General features: G+C 37.5%; 1 protein-coding gene across 1 annotated transcript in view; it reads right to left on the bottom strand.

Moving 5' to 3' along the window:
- LOC137061945 (ras-related protein Rab-3C-like) overlaps nt 1-17,911 on the bottom strand; it is a 52,740-nt gene extending 34,829 nt beyond the window's left edge. The window contains exons 1-2 of the mRNA XM_067432661.1: nt 17,763-17,911; nt 14,910-15,119 (exon numbers count right to left, since the gene is read on the bottom strand). Coding sequence (XP_067288762.1) covers nt 14,910-15,119; nt 17,763-17,786 — 234 coding nt within the window. The 5' untranslated portion in view covers nt 17,787-17,911. The remainder of the gene's footprint in view (nt 1-14,909; nt 15,120-17,762) is intronic.
- Nucleotides 17,912-18,070: the final 159 nt, after the last annotated feature.

Below are 18,070 nucleotides of genomic sequence, written 5' to 3'. Positions count from 1 at the left end.
CACAGGGGAAAAGAAGACACTGCACACACACACACACACACACACACACACACAAACTCACTCGGCTCCTCATTCTACGATTTCTCTCAAGAGGCTTCGTGGTTGAACGAGTGAGTGTAAAAATAGCTCAAGATGAACAGTCATGCCATCGGTCTCCTCTGACCACAAAGCACACGGCCGGTGAACATACATATTTTTTGGGGTAGAAATTAAGCATTTTAAACAAGGACTGCTTTAAATTCAATACTAAACTGATAATAATTACACTCACTCTCATCCCATGACTGCAAATAAGATTACAGACATTAGACGTTTTATATATTAGACACACACACACACACACACACACACACACACAAACACACACACGCACACATGTCGTGTTTTCATGTTTCATCTTTCCATAGGCGTAATGGATTTCATTCTGTACAAACTGTACATCCTATCCCCTTACACTGCCCCTGCCCCTAAACCTACCCATCACAGGAAACATTCTGCATTTTTACTTTCTCAAAAAAACTCCTTCTGTGTGATTTATAAGATGTTTTCCTCATGGGGACCAACATTTTTTGTCCCCATAAGGTAGGGATTACCAGGCCACACACACACACACACACACACACACACACGTACTGGTGTTGTACGATTAATCATGATTAATCGCAGTCACAGTTTTTGAACAGTTTTTGCAGTTAATTTCTTATTGTAAAATTAAGCTTTCGCCATTAATCTTATTAAACACATTCATTTTGTCATAATTTGCTATAACCAAAGTAAGGGTGATTCTCACAAAACTGTATTTTCTGCAAGCTTCAAGGATCAATGGAGACTCCAAAAGGAAACCAAATAACCAAATATAAGGAGTCCATATCATTCTATTATATAATACATTTGTACACCTAAGCACCCATGAAAAAAAAACATTACTAAAGCACCATTACAGAATTCATCATAGTGTATAGTATGTGTAAAGAGCAACAACAATGAGATTGTTTTCATTTTAGACATGTTATGTAAAATGGACATTTAAATGTAGACCTCTCAAGCTGCGATACCGAGCAGAACCACACGAAGACGCCAAAAAACTCCTAAATCAACCTCTGTGACTGAAAAAACCTATGATTACTAAACACAACACGTCGCTCCCTCTGCTGCACGTGTGCTCAGTATGTCATCGGCTCCTGTGATCGTGCTCATCACCATCATCGTGTATGTGTATAACAATCGCTCCAGCAGCCGTGCTCAGCTCCACAACACTCGGTCCTGCTCTGCTTTACACTACAGTAACGTTGATAACCACATCCATGAACATGATTTCTGCCCGAGTCCTATTTTCCACCGGCTGTGAAATGAAGACCACATGTCCTAAGATACTGCGCTCACACTTTGCGTCATCAAACTATGCATTTGTTTAGAATAGGCGCCCTCTAGTGGACGGAAAGTTGCATAGTGCACCTTTAATGTTGCAGCTTCATGAACTTCTGTAATTTATTTGCGTTAATTACGACTTAACGACTTTAAATGAATCGCATGCGTTAACACGTTAACGTCGACAGCCCTAATATATATATATATATATATATATATATAAAATAAAAAATATATATATATTTATATATATATATATATATATATATATATATATATATATAAAAAAAATAATATATATATATATATATATATATATTATTTTTATATATATATATTTTTTTTTTTCTTTTTTTCTTCTTCTGTTTTTCCATCCAGCATCGATAAATTAAAATGCCTGCTGTAAAATACATTTTAAAAAAGTCAAATTTTTAAGCTGCTCTACCGTCAAACAGCGCTCCTCAGAGTTAAAATCATTGAGATGGCCAATCTAATCAAACGAGGCGGGTCTTACTGTCTGTCACAACGCAACGAGAGCTCATGGAAAGATGCAACCAGACGTGAGTACAGTATTAGACAATTGTTTTACGATAGAAATAACCAGCAACCGACAGTAATAGATCTAGTGATGCAAACTATTTTACTTTTTATTAAATTTTGCTATTTTGTATTGAAAATATGTGATTTGACTATTAGATATATGAATATGAATGTGTGCACATTTTAAAATAAAATATTATTTAAAAAAAGTTTAAATTGATTACTTCTTAACTACCTTCAATTAGACCTTAAACTTATTTTATCATTCTTATTTACGCATTCCCTTAAATCGCTTTTAATCATTTAATTGCTTTATTATTATTATTGTTATATATAATATAATATTATTATAATTATTATGCAGTAGATCTTACAATTCTTACACGATTCACTCGTCAAGATTGTGTGGAGCTTTACTCAAGTCTATTTTAAAATCGATTGCTTAAACCACTTTTTTTATTTGTCGCTGAGATGACCATGAAAGTTGCATTTGTTACAGACAATTGCAGAGGGCCTCGCACATCAACTTCACACAGGGCCTCGCACCTCCCTTGCAACAGCTCATATATATATATACACACTTTTTTTATAGTTTGACTGGTCCTGCGACTTATAGTCAGGTGCGACTCATATATCAAATTTAATTCATACTGACTGACAAGAACAAACACATAGCCGGGAGAGGGCGCTCTATGCTGCTCCTGTAGCCTACCCCTGAAAAAAAAAAACTGAAAACAGAAAAAAAAACTCAACTGAAATATTAACTTAAAGACAAAACTTACAAAGACTCAACACAAACAAAATGCCCCCATAAAAAAAATATACTCTGCAAAATAATTATATTATATAGAGTATAAATTGTGAATGAACTCTGTATACTGGAGGTTGTGAAATTAGAGCAGGTTCAGGGGCATCAAGTGATCACAGTGATCTTAATAATAAATGTGAGGAACATGGGAACACTTCCTATTAGATTTCTTCCCAGAAACCCGTCATTAGTTTATTGCAAGCATGAGCTGATGAGAGTCTAGTTTCGTGACACACTTCTGCACCACTCTATGGTGAGAGCGATGGACACGGTACTATTAAAATAATGCCCTTGCAGTGCATACACAGCTCTATAGATTGTAATGGACATGTTTTAGTAGCAGCCAAGTTTAGCCTTTCAGCTTCAAAAAGTTAATTTATCAGACATTTTCAGTTTGCATTAAATGCGCATTGTCACTTTAAATGGCATGTCGGGGCATATTCAAAAGCTTTTCACTGAATTGATTGACTGGCATTCTTTAAACTCAAAATGAAGCTGCTCAGATCTATAATGCTAAATGAGCTATTCTCACAACGCTGAATGAGGCTCGTGATTCATGGCTGACGCGGCTGCGCTTCCTGGAACAAAAACGTTGAGCCCAGCTGATCCTGTCCTCTACAGCTGTGTAATATAATAGAAGAACGGCAGCAGCTATAAAGACCCTTGAGAATGTTTTAGCGCATTTATTCTGTGATAAACTCATGTCCTGCATACTGAAATGTCCTAGGATGTGTTTTGTGAAATAATGTAAATAGTGCGACGATACAATTGAAATGTTTGACTTTAATTCAGTAATAATTCAGACTTTACTGTACTACAGTATTACTGGGGACCACACTTAATATATATATATATATATATATATATATATATATATATATATATATATATATATATATATATATATATATATATATATATATATATATATATATATATAAGCTGAAATGCTACTGCAGGTCAATATAATATATTTTGGCTTAATTTCACCATAAAGAAATTTTACAATGTGAACTTTAAAAGAAAATGTGTTTACCATAAATAAAGACAATGTCAAAGGACCTTTTTAAAATATGCATCATGTTTTCTTTTACGTACTCCAAAAAACACAACTTCTATGACAATAAAACTTCTAATTTCTCCAGTTAGTAAAGCCAGTATGAGCTCTGCACATCAGCACTCTTCCCTCGCAGGTCAAAATGACACGAAGCCCTAAAAAAAAATGTCTGCATTGTAATTGTGTTCAAATCTAACCACTTCATATCAGTCTGCATTGTGACTGATTGATTTTTAAGAAAAAAACAGTGCCCCATTACATGCCCCCCCCCCCCCCCACACACACACACACGAACATATTAAGTATTGTCCATTTTCTCATGAAATTCAAACAATAAATGCTGTTTTGATGCTCTTTATTGTGACGAGACAGATCACTGTATGTGCGCATCAGTTCAAGCGGTGACATGTGAGTGAACATGATCGTCATAGTCTAAGAATAAACATGAATTAATATTAATATAGGATACATTACAACTTACTGAAACAGCTTGAGAACAATGTCACATAGCATCACATTTACCTCAGAAGTCCTTCAGTGTCCACAGCTGTGAGTTCACTAGAGAAATCAACTCTTTCACTGAATATATGACCTATATTAGCCTATATATTCACTATATTAGCCGATATATTCATTATATTAGCCTATATATTCATTATATTAGCCTATATATTAATTATATTAGCCTATATCATTATATTAGCCTATATATTCATTATATTAGCCTATATATTCATTATATTAGCCTATATATTAATTATATTAGTCTATATATTAATTACATTAGTCTATATATTCATTATATTAGCCTATATATTCATTATATTAGCCTACATAGTCATCATATTAGCCTATATATTCACTAAATTAGCCTATATATTTATTATATTAACCTATATATTTATTATATTAGCCTATATATACACTATATTAGCCTAAATATTCATTATACTAGCCTATACATTCATTATATTAGCCTATATATTAACTATATTAGCCTATATATTCACTATATTAGCCTATATATTAACTATATTAGCCTATATATGCACTATATTAGCCTATATATTCACTATATTAGCCTATATATTCACTATATTAGCCTATATATTCACTATATTAGCCGATATATTCATTATATTAGCCTATATATTCACTATATTAGCCTATATATTCACTATACTAGCCTATATATTCACTATATTAGCCTATATATTCACTATACTAGCCTAAATATTCACTATACTAGCCGATATATTCCCTATACTAGCCTATATATTCATTATATTAGCCTATATATTCACTATATTAGCCTATACATTCACTATATTAGCCTATATATTCACTATATTAGCCTATATATTCACTATATTAGCCTATATATTCACTATACTAGCCGATATATTCCCTATACTAGCCTATACATTCACTATATTAGCCTATATATTCATTATATTAGCCTATATATTCACTATACTAGCCTATATATTCATTATATTAGCCTATATATATTCATTATATTAGCATATATATGTATTATTTTAGCCTATATATTCATTTTATTTGCCTATATATTCATTATATTCTACTGAACCTGTTACTGATGTCTTGATTATTAAATGTGTGTTTAAATTAAAGGTGGGGTAAGTGCTATCTGGTAACCGTCAAATCACCAAATCAAACACACCCCTACCCCCAGAAAGGGTCTCGGCCCTATTTTGATAGCTCCGCCCCACACACACGCAAACCCAGGCAACGACTATGGCAGAATCTGTGTAACTAATCCAGGTCGAATATTCAATGAAAAAGTCACCCCTTCCATCACAAAAACACAAACCGTTCTCATGAACAACTCGATAGAACACAAGTCGACAGTCCAGCTAACGACATATTACAATTATAACATGATTAGAGTTATGGCGATCACAAAACACAAACCGTTCTCATGAACAACTCGATAACGTTAGTATACAAGCTCGATAGTCCAGCTAACGACATATTACAATTCTATGTTATATTACAATTATTACCCATTATGGGTAATATAGATGAAAAGAGGAAATAAACATTTATTAGGAGTATAGTATCTTACGTGTCGGACACATTTTGTGAGCTGACGCTTGAAACCTTGAAACACTGAGGGGTTTAAGATGCTCCATACGGTGTGGAAATGAACGGGTCTTTATCATCGCTGAAGTGAGCCACAATACGATCGCAAATGGACCAACAAGCGAACATGACATATGAGCATATTCAAGCAAAGCCAGCATATATTAGTTCTTTCTCGGCTAATGTCCGTCCTGTGTGACTCGTGTGTTTTGAATAATGACGCGCACTGGGCCTCTCGTCTCACCATAGACACGCCCCTAACCTGCTGATTGGCTACAAGTTTGTTATTCCACTCGGCCCGAGTCCTTTTTCTAAAACGGTTTTGAAATAACACTTACCCCACCTTTAATCATGAAAATGACAGACACTGTGTATAAATGATTATATTTCAACAATGAATTGAAGAAGAAAAAAACTCCCTTATGAAAAACTGTTTACATGTTTGCATACAATGTGTTATTTGAGTGTTGATTATTATATCTAAAAATAAATAGCAACTAAATTTAGGCTAATAGTTTGGGCTCGGTCCTTTAATATAATAGTAGTGTGCAAGTAAGGGCTCCCTATAGTTTACAGCATTAGCAGAGATAATAATCCTTAAGAAACTTTTAGTTATAACTGAATTAATTTAAGGAAAGACACAATTTGTTCAGTAAACCACTGTTTAATAAAAGCTATTTTATATTTAGTTTTCTCTTCCCTGACCGAACCAGTACTTCAAAACCAAGGTACATACAGAACCGTCAGTTTTGTGTACCCTTACTCATTTCAAGCAGTCTAGAATCGATTCTTTCTTTTAGGAGTCAATAACTCCATTTATCGGCACTATAAAAATGTACTTTAAATAAACTGCATGGTCTTTTCTCTTATTTTTTCACAGTCTTTTAAGTGCAATGCCATGGATTTCCCAGAAATCATTATGTCAGAGTACCATGTACAATAGTACTTCCAACAACACAAACTACAAAAGGATTATCAACAGACAATATATTTGAGCACTAAATGAGCAGATAATAAAAGCTGTGCTTGTGTAAAAGTGAGTGATTGATCATAAAATCAATGACTCTGAAATGCAGGTTGATGCAAAACTCTCTGAATGTGCGATCAATCAGCGTTTGCTCTCCACACGTGACGTTAAAGCAATGACGCCAACTCTTCAAATCAATGATGTCAATGTGAATCAGTTCAGAAAACACATGCACATTTTAAACACAGGCATTTGCTTCAGGCTAGTTTCCATGCGGCTCGTGTATCAGATAAAATGTTCCGGTATCGAATCAGTTTTCAATCAATCTATAGTGAAGATTTAATAAGTACAACATAAAGGCAACACACTAAGCACAACTCTATCCGGTGTCTCCAAGGGGAGTTTAAAAACATAAAAACATTCCTGCATCTGTCTGGTTTCTGAAAGCGCTCACACCAGACGTCAGTGCCACCGAAAACATTATTCCTCTAAGCCATTTTTATGTTTGATTTCATAATTTCATCCATTTTGAGTCACACTGACTCGTATGTTTGTGCCTGAATTTACTAAAAAATCTGTCTAGAACTCTGACACAACAAATTGGCTTTGATTTAGGGTGTGTTCACATTTAGGGCAGTTTGGTTACAGTTTGGTCCAATAAAAGAAATTGATTGGGTGTGTTCACACTTGGCATGTAAACCCTGGTGTGATTGCTCCTGGTTGGCATCAAACAAGCGGACCGAGACCCACCTTTCCAAACAAACTCGGTTTGGTTCGACTGAAATATGAACTAAAGACAGGATGAGATGTCACGAGATGTGAATACCTGGCTCCTCTCTTCATAGGAGCTACGAAAGTTCGGTGCAGGCGTCAGAAACATTGCAGCTTTGTTTGTGTGCAATGGAGGAATTGACCTGATCTGTAAGCCCCACCACCCTTAGTTACTATTGCTAACTCGGACAAACAGTTAGTTGGAGTTGTTGGAGTTGCAAAGAGTTGTTAACTGTCTTACAATGACAGCTATCAGTGTGAAAACCTTGCCTCAAGATGTTTCTGATAACTTTTGGATGCAGAAGGACCAACTCTCATTGAGGAGCCTTCAAGTGGGACTTAAATATGCCATGAAGTGATATATAAAATATACTGTTACATGACGTAAAAACAGTTAGTTATTTAGGTTTGTACATTAGCATGGACTCACTAAATTTAATTGTAACTTAATTAGAGTATTACAACCAGAAAATCCTCTCAGGATACCTGGAATCAGTGTTACAAGTCCCCAAGGCACATCATTTTACAATTTTTGAAGCATAAGCACCATTAAACCTTCCAATGTTTCTAATTGACGCTGAAACCTTAAGATGTCCAAGTTCTGGTCCAGGTGCAACCGGTACTCAGCTGCCATTGGCTCATCTGCGTTCAAGGGGCCAAAATGGGCATAAATTCTAAAAATGTGCAAAAAAACAAAACAAAAACATACACACTCAATTGAGACGGATAAAAGTTTCATCCGATAAGAAAATACACACATAAACTACAATGGAAACACATTTAGCATACCAAATAACTTCCTCGATGCGCATAAAAAAAAGACGTGTGTTTGCGATAAGATGGCATAACTGGACCAACCAGCAGACAAATCTCATTGCACAGCATCTGAAAGGCTGATCTGAAATCCTTGCACAAAGTCTGTTCTCAAAATGGTTCTGAATTCAGGGTGATTGGGACACTTTTTTCAAGTCATCTCAATGGGATAAAGTGTCCCAATCACCCTGAATTCACCCAACCTTCCAGAGCTGTCATTTATTATATGAAATTATTATATAGAGTGGCTTCTCTTACTGCAACTTAATAATAATAATAATAATAATAGATTTTATTTATTATGCACTTTTCATTCCGAAGAATCTCAAAGTGCAACAAAGGGGGGGAAAACAACAAAAAATGAATAACAAGTAAAAATATAGAATACTACAAACAATCAACCAACACAGAAAACAGAACAGAAACAGAGCTGATGGTGAACAGAAACAGAGCTGATGGTGAACAGAAACAGAGCTGATGGTGAACAGAAACAGAGCTGATGGTGAACAGAAACAGAGCTGATGGTGAACAGAAACAGAGCTGATGGTGAACAGAAACAGAGCTGATGGTGAACAGAAACAGAGCTGATGGTGAACAGAAACAGAGCTGATGGTGAACAGAAACAGAGCTGATGGTGAACAGAAAACAGAGCTGATGGTGAACAGAAGCAGAGCTGATGGTGAACAGAAGCAGAGCTGATGGTGAACAGAAAACAGAGCTGATGGTGAACAGAAACAGAGCTGATGGTGAACAGAAACAAAGCTGATGGTGAACAGAAACAGAGCTGATGGTGAACAGAAACAGAGCTGATGGTGAACAGAAAACAGAGCTGATGGTGAACAGAAACAGAGCTGATGGTGAACAGAAACAGAGCTGATGGTGAACAGAAACAGAGCTGATAGTGAACAGAAACAGAGCTGATGGGGAACAGAAACAGAGCTGATGGTGAACAGAAACAGAGCTGATGGTGAACAGAAACAGAGCTGATGGTGAACAGAAACAGAGCTGATGGTGAACAGAAACAGAGCTGATGGTGAACAGAAACAGAGCTGATGGTGAACAGAAGCAGAGCTGATGGTGAACAGAAACAGAGCTGATGGTGAACAGAAGCAGAGCTGATGGTGAACAGAAACAGAGCTGATGGTGAACAGAAGCAGAGCTGATGGTGAACAGAAGCAGAGCTGATGGTGAACAGAAACAGAGCTGATGGTGAACAGAAACAGAGCTGATGGTGAACAGAAGCAGAGCTGATGGTGAACAGAAGCAGAGCTGATGGTGAACAGAAACAGAGCTGATGGTGAACAGAAACAGAGCTGATGGTGAACAGAAACAGAGCTGATGGTGAACAGAAGCAGAGCTGATGGTGAACAGAAACAGAGCTGATGGTGAACAGAAACAGAGCTGATGGTGAACAGAAACAGAGCTGATGGTGAACAGAAGCAGAGCTGATGGTGAACAGAAACAGAGCTGATGGTGAACAGAAACAGAGCTGATGGTGAACAGAAACAGAGCTGATGGTGAACAGAAAACAGAGCTGATGGTGAACAGAAACAGAGCTGATGGTGAACAGAAACAGAGCTGACAGTGAACAGAAACAGAGCTGATGGGGAACAGAAACAGAGCTGATGGTGAACAGAAACAGAGCTGATGGTGAACAGAAACAGAGCTGATGGTGAACAGAAACAGAGCTGATGGTGAACAGAAACAGAGCTGATGGTGAACAGAAGCAGAGCTGATGGTGAACAGAAACAGAGCTGATGGCGAACAGAAGCAGAGCTGATAGGGAACAGAAACAGAGCTGATGGTGAACTGAAACAGAGCTGATGGTGAACAGAAACAGAGCTGATGGTGAACAGAAACAGAGCTGATGGTGAACAGAAACAGAGCTGATAGTGAACAGAAACAGAGCTGATAGTGAACAGAAACAGAGCTGATGGTGAACAGAAACAGAGCTGATGGTGAACAGAAGCAGAGCTAATGGTGAACAGAAACAGAGCTGATGGTGAACAGAAACAGAGCTGATGGTGAACAGAAACAGAGCTGATGGTGAACAGAAACAGAGCTGATGGTGAACAGAAAACAGCTGATGGTGGAAGTCTCTGTTAGCCCCGCAGCACACTGTGGTCCACTCCATGTTTCAGATTTCTCCCAGCGGCAGTGTGTCCCGATGACATCGCCGAGGCACGACAGCTGAAGACCAGATGGTGGGTCTTCATGACGATTCAAACGATGGGGATCGCCGCAACACCATGCAGGAGGCAGAACATTTTTCCGGGCACTTCTGTGGACACACCTGGGTCGGCGCAGAAGTCCAAGCCGCTCCACGGCCGCAATGCAGGACGGAACAGCGGCGCAGCCGAGAAGCGGAACATCCCAATATCATGCCGGACGCCGATGACGATGGCCCGGATGACGCTAGCCCGGTGCAAACTTCAGCCACCATGCAGCTTAAGCCCAAGGGAGACCACCAGTGAGCACCCGCGACGAGCAACATCAAATGTCCTCCAAACCAGAACCAACCGCAGCAATTCAAACGTAAACATTAGAAGCGGTGGAAGACGGCGAAACGACGAACAACGTCCTCTCAGTGGCTGCCAGCAATCAGCAACAGTCCCAATTGTAGCTCTGACTGTTAGACTAGTCACAAACATAAGGAAATAAAATAAAATCTAAATCTAATAGTACATTAACATGATTTGTGGGTGGAGAAGCAGCAAACAGACAACGCCAGCGTCCTCTCCCCCACGTTGCCTACAAAACTTCCATTTTTCTTAGTGATATTTAGCATCAGTTTATTAGAACGTGACAGTTTATTCTCTTTGTCTCTTTTACTCTTTTTTGGCGTTAAAAAAACTGTACTAAGATTTACTAAAGACAATTTATATAGTGAAAAATTTGCGCTGTAAGGCGTGGACAGGGTCATTTTTGCGGTTGACCTTATTGCATATGCATTTGTAGGAGTTTTTCTTTCAGATTTATGGGAGGAGAGTATTTTAAAATTAATCATGAAGGTGATTTGCTCGTCAGTTCACTGGTATTTACTCCATTATTTACCGGCCAACGCTGATTTGTGCAGTTCTTGGTGGATTGCGTTGGTCATTATGGAAATGATCTGGCTGCATCTGTGTTCTTTCATTTGCATGGTGTTTGCAGAACTGTCCACTACCTTAGCAGTTTTTATGGAATTGGGCTCTCACGCTATTTTGCCCTATTTTGTAAATCTAACCCAAGTCTCAGCCTCAGACCCATGGACCGTTGGCTGGACGTCAGATGCATATGGCACACTTATCTGAAACACTTCAGGAGTTTTAAAGTCCTCATCTGATTGGTTGAATTCTACAGGATGTCCAGGAGATGTTTGTGTCATGTTCTTTAATGGTCCGCCAAATGCCGTGAAGCCAAACTCCCTCGTGGAAGAAGAACGTTGTCGTGTTTAAAACTGACAATGAGCGCTTCCCAGGATCAACTAAACACTGGATTTTCAAAAGTATGTGTAGATTAAGGCTTCTTTGTTGCAGTAAACTTGCAAAACGTTCTTGAATTAATAATTTATTTATAGATGCACGCCGGTCTGTTATTGTAGGGACATCGACTTTACATTTTTACGTCCCAAAACATGACGTGGAACAAAACAAACTGTGATTGGTTGTGTTACATGTCATTCAAACGTCCTCTTGGGGCAGTTCTTGACCAATGAAAGCTGCAATGGAGTCCAGACCTTCTGTTGTCATTCAAGCCCTAAATGAATCATTTTCTTTTTTGGTCTGGACCAACAGAGTCAAGAGAACCAAACTATAGTGTGAACGCCCCCTATAGGTCCTGGTACATGTAGCGTTCACAGTCACACTGTCATTTTTAACACCAAACCTGGCATTTATGACATATAGTTTGCGACCAAACCTACAGAATATCCAAAATAATGCTGTGTGCTGGGCTAAATGTGCTCGTTGTGTGTGAGTAGCCTAGATATGATGTTATTTTGACCAGTTGAGAACTCGTGAAGAGCTTATAAAGTGAGTAAAGGAGTCAAAACTGTGGCAGGAATCCCTCCGTCACACACACGAATAAAGATCTAGCTTCTGACGCCTGTACTGAACGGTGATAGCGACTGAAGAGAAAAAACAGGTACGATTGAGCATTCTGTGCTTTCAAGGGTCACATCTTGTGACATTGTGTTCTGTTTTTGGTTCGTTTAGATGGCTTTGCTTCATATTTCGGTCAAACAACACCAAAGTTGTTTTGTAAGCAGAGCGAGAACCATCTTTTAACCGGCCTCGGTCTGCTTGTTTGGTTCAGATGACAGCGTTCACACTTATTCAAATGAACCGCATTAACTATGGAGCCAGAATGGTGACTTTAAAATTTGGCATCACAAATAAAAATTGTCATTGAAAACAAAAGCAGAACTGAAAAAGGAAACATTGGCATTGAAACATTTGCATTGAAAACAGTTGTATTGGCATTGAAACAAGTATTGGCACTGAAAAAATAAAATTATTAAAATATTACAATCGTATTCTTTTATTGAATTGGGATTTATTTGTATTTTTCAATGACAATCTTCAGATTTTTTTCTTCATGTCACTCTTTTTCAGTGACAGTTTTTTTTTACAATGTCAGTTTTTTTTCAATGTCACTGATTTTCAGTTTCAACTTTCTGTCACTGTTTTGGCGTGGAGAGGGGCGGGGTCTGAGGGGAGGGGTAAGTAGAGCGTAGTTTGCATATCATTGCATATAGGTATACTGAAGCCGTCATGACAGATGTCCAGTTTACCGGGAACTTCCAAGCCGCAAGTCTGTTTTTTTTATCTGCCATTTACATGTTTATTCACGTGCAACCTGGCCGGTTTGCTTAACTTTTAACGGCCGTTATGCTGTTTTTTTTCCCCCCCGACATCAACTGAAACATGTAATTTACTAACGCCGTGTTGGCTAACTTAACTGTGGTTAATGCAGGGTCAAATATAAACACCGGTCACCATATGCACAGAATAAGGCTAAAAGTCCGGTTTGGCAAAAAATAATTAGCGTTAGGTGTCTGTCGAGTACATCACAACAGTGGCTAACAGTAACATAGCCTGTGACGTTAACACTGACATGATAATCAGCAGGGCGCCGGCTGTGTAACACTACTGACATCCCCAACCACACACACACACACACACACACACACACACACACACACACACACACACACACACACACACACACACAGGAGAGCCGCTAGTTCGGCTTAAACGCAGCGTTACACAGTAACTCCTAGGGCCGCGAATGTGCTATCTGTATTTAATGGTGCTCATGTGACGGCACTGGATTCTGCTGTGCTGGTGTGATACTGCTGAACATTTTGCGTTAGCACGTTTATGAGGTCTTGTGCAGCAGCACAACTAAATTAAATACAGATAAAAGCACACTCGCGGCCCTAGGAGTAACGTCTGTCTCCGGTGTGTGTGTGTGTGGTTGGGGATGTCAGTAGTGTAACTTATACAGCCGCATTAACCACAGTTAAGTTAGCTAACACGGCTAATGTTAGTAGGCTAATTTACATGTTCCAGTCGACGTCGGAAAAAACACGTCGTTAACCAAGCCGGCCAGGTTGCACGAGAAAACATATAAATGGCAGATAAAAAATATAAAAAAAGACTTAAACTTGCGGCTTGGAAGTTCCCGGTAAACTGGACATTAGTCATGCAGCTTCAGAGCTGGTGACGGCTTCAGTATACCTATATGCAAACTACGCTCTACTTACCCCTCCCCTCAGACCCCGCCCCTCTCCACGCCAAAACAGTGACAGAAAGTTGAAACTGAAAATCAGTGACATTGAAAAAAAACTGACATTGTAAAAAAAAACTGTCACTGAAAAAGAGTGACATGAAGAAAAAATCTGAAGATTGTCATTGAAAAATACAAATAAATCCCAATTCAATAAAAGAATACAATTGTAATATTTTAATAATTTTATTTTTTCAGTGCCAATACTTGTTTCAATGCCAATACAACTGTTTTCAATGGAAATGTTTCAATGCCAATGTTTCCTTTTTCAGTTCTGCTTTTGTTTTCAATGACAATTTTTATTTGTGATGCCAAATTTTAAAGTCACCATTCTGGCTCCATAATTAACAGGGCAATCACAACCAAACATGCCACGTGTACATTGGACAGTGAGTATATTGTTATAGATTAGTTTATCAATCATACTAAATATTTTCTGGAGCATCTCACAACATGAATGTCCATGCACAATACTTCTCTCTGATGTTGATTACATTTATGCAACCAAATTTATGCTAGTGTATTTACTCGTAAGGAGGAGGGTGTATCGAACAACATGTTGGCATCTGTCTATTTTGGTGGATTGCAACCCACCAGTTGGGAAGCACTGTCCTGAGGCAAGCCAGGCATCAATTTAACTGGCCTCATTTAAAGCTACACGGCTAGTCTAATGAAACCTGCTGTCTAATTGTAGGCCAGCTCACCCATATCTGCAGTTTGATCCTCTTGTCATTCTTGTAGACGGTTTTGACTTTGAAATCGATGCCCACCGTGCTCACAAACGCTGACGTGAAGGAGTCGTCAGCGTAGCGGAAGAGAAACGATGTCTTTCCTACACTGCTGTTGCCGATGATCAGCAGTTTGAACATGTAATCGAAGTTCTGGTCAGATCCTTCTTTCTGTGCCGCAGCCATCTGAAACGAGAGAAGCCGCTTTGAACAAACACTGCAGAATGCACGATATATCGGTAACGGCCATTATATGTTCACTTATAATATGTTATCGTCCCGATGAGAACATTTGTCCGTTTTTTTAAAGCGGATAAATAATGTATTATTTCCTTCAGCTGAGACACTTCAGATGTGCTCTGTTCATCATGATGGGTTTGAATCGCTTGAAATATGATTGAAAAAAATACAGTTCAGAGCAACATGAGCAGCGCAAGTCTGTCATATAGACTGCATAAAACTATACTGAGAACATCATAATTGTGTGTTTGGGACACTTTTAACTCTTTCCCTGCCAAACACGGAATTTTTCATGTTTCTGTTTTCACTGTCAGACGCTAGGGGGCGCTATTACGCATCTCCTGAATGAGTACAGACTCTCCTGATCAAAACACACGTGAGGAAGACCCAGTAAAAAAAGAGATTGTATGTAAGCAGATGCATATGAAAAATAACATGATCATCAACTTTAAACATCACATAAATCAAAACGATCTAATGTTACTGAATGAAATGTGGACCCAGGACAGGCTACAGGACTGTGTAAGCAGGGTGTTGATGGACTCGATCTACTCTCCATCTGTGTACAAATCATAGCTCTGAATCTGATCTGGATACAGTATTTCAGAAAAATATGATTTTCTCAGCTTTTTGCTCAAAATGTAGCTTTTTTATGAATTTTACCCATATTCAAGTGGTGATAAAAAAGGAATGCATGAAGCAAAAATGAAATAGGGTTTTTTGTTTAAAAGAAGAGGGTGATATTCATTAAACAGAATATTCTATGGGCCATTCAATTTTGGTGAAAATGATCAAAAACCCTGGTAGTGGCTGGTAAAAAAAAAAGATATAAGCTGGCGGGGAAAGAGTTAATTATGAGACTTTTGATTTTGTAATCAGGCTCTCAAAAATTATATTAAAAAAATGTTTTTAGTTTGATTTATCGGCTTTCAAAATTTTCATATCGGTGCATCCCTACAAATGTGGATGCTAATGACTAATGATTAGTGGATGCAATAAATAAATAAATAAATAAATTAGGGATGCACAATATATCGGTATCAGCCGATATATGTTCATTTTTAATGTCATTGTTAACGTCCGGATAAGAACATTTGGCCGATTATATATTAAATAATGTATTATTTCCTCCAGCTGAGACACTTCAGATGTGCTCTGTTCATCATGATGGGTTTGGATTGATTAAAATATGATTGGAATCACTTCAATAAAGAAAAATACAGTTCAGAGCAAAATGAGCAGCACAAGTCTGTCATATAGACTACATAAAACTATACTGAGAACATCATAATTGTGTGTTTGGGACATGGCTTTATATAAGAAGACTTTTGTTTTTGTAATCGGGCTCTCAGAAATCATCTTTTTTTAAATTTTTGGATTTAATATATCGGTTATCGGCTTTAAAATATAAAAAAATATATTAAGATTTGTAATAAAAAAGAGATGGGATTAGATTTAAATTATATAAACATTTGGATTTAGATTTAGCAGGCAATATTTCGGTTATCGGCTTTCAAATATTAAGAATTATTAGTAACGGTCATAATTTTTATATCAGTGCATCCCTAAAAATAAAGGGAACATTTTGAAACTTACAGAAATATTCTCTATTTAATAAAAATAGGATTAATTAAAAATGGACTTGTTCGATAAAACTTATATGGTTGTTATTTTATTATTGTTTTTTTACCACAATAATATTCATTAGACTACAACAATATTAACATGAATAATAATAATAATAATAATAATAATAATATACATTACGTTTTTTGTCATATTAATACATTTTTCATAATAATAGTTTATCTTAAAAAGCTGTGCATTATTTACGTGATTAAATGCATGTTATTCAATTATGTAAACAGAACATTAAATAAGCTATTTAGTTTCCCAGGGAACATTTTAGTGTTAATTTAATATTCTTGAAAAGGTATCGGTAGATCCGATATTAAATTATTAAATTATTCATATTTTCCCGATAAAAAAAAAAAGAAGAAAAAAAAGGTTTAGGCTATAAATCCGTAAAGATGAACTTGTGCATTGGCTTTGAAAAGTACAGGCCTAGTGAGATTATTTCTCTAAATTATACATACGAACCAAACTGCATGTTTTAACAGTAAATTCAGTAAAACATCATACACATCACGTTATAAGTTGGCATTAACCGAATTTGGGGCTTGTCATTGGCTGAAAGATCCCTAGAAAGCCAACCATAAAACCCATCCTCAAACCCATCTCAAAAATACAGTCAATCTGACAATCATCTAATTATGATAATGATGAATGTGCAGAAATGAAGCGATTTAGCGCAATAAAACGCTTTAGTACAGGAATATTCCCCCAACCCCCACATTACAGACGGTTAGGGTGTGTTTCCATCCATTTTATTCACCCTTATGTTCATAACGACTGATCCAATCATGTTGAGAATAATGTTAATTCATTACAACAATTAAGTGTGACATGTTTCGCCTTATCTTCATTTATACAATTCCGAAATGATCAGCAGAACTGCGATTATAAGGAGATAACTAAATGTTATAAAGCCACGTATGGCAATATAGCTTTAAAAACGCAAGCACACACCTGCATGGATCCGTCCTGACGCATCCTCAACCGAAGCCCGGAGATTTGGCACGATAATTCAGTCGGTTCCCGGTGATGCTCGAATCACTCCGTGTCCTCTGAGCATCAGCATCAGCTGCCAGAGAGAGAACGCGCGTTGACTCTCTGCTGTGCGCGCTCCCGGACGTTCTAACGTCACTCAACCGCGCTCGCTGCAGGGAGTTGTAGTCTTTTCTAAAGAATAGTTTGTAGTTTTAAAACCCGGAAGGTGTGTGTGTGTGTGTGTGTGTGTGTGTGTGTGTGTGTGTGTGTGTGTGTGTGTGTGTGTG

This window comes from Pseudorasbora parva, chromosome 23, assembly GCF_024679245.1.
Source record: "Pseudorasbora parva isolate DD20220531a chromosome 23, ASM2467924v1, whole genome shotgun sequence".
Classification (NCBI taxonomy): domain Eukaryota; kingdom Metazoa; phylum Chordata; class Actinopteri; order Cypriniformes; family Gobionidae; genus Pseudorasbora; species Pseudorasbora parva.
Note: the sequence above shows the minus strand (reverse complement) of the source record. Positions and strands in the feature narration are given on the sequence as shown.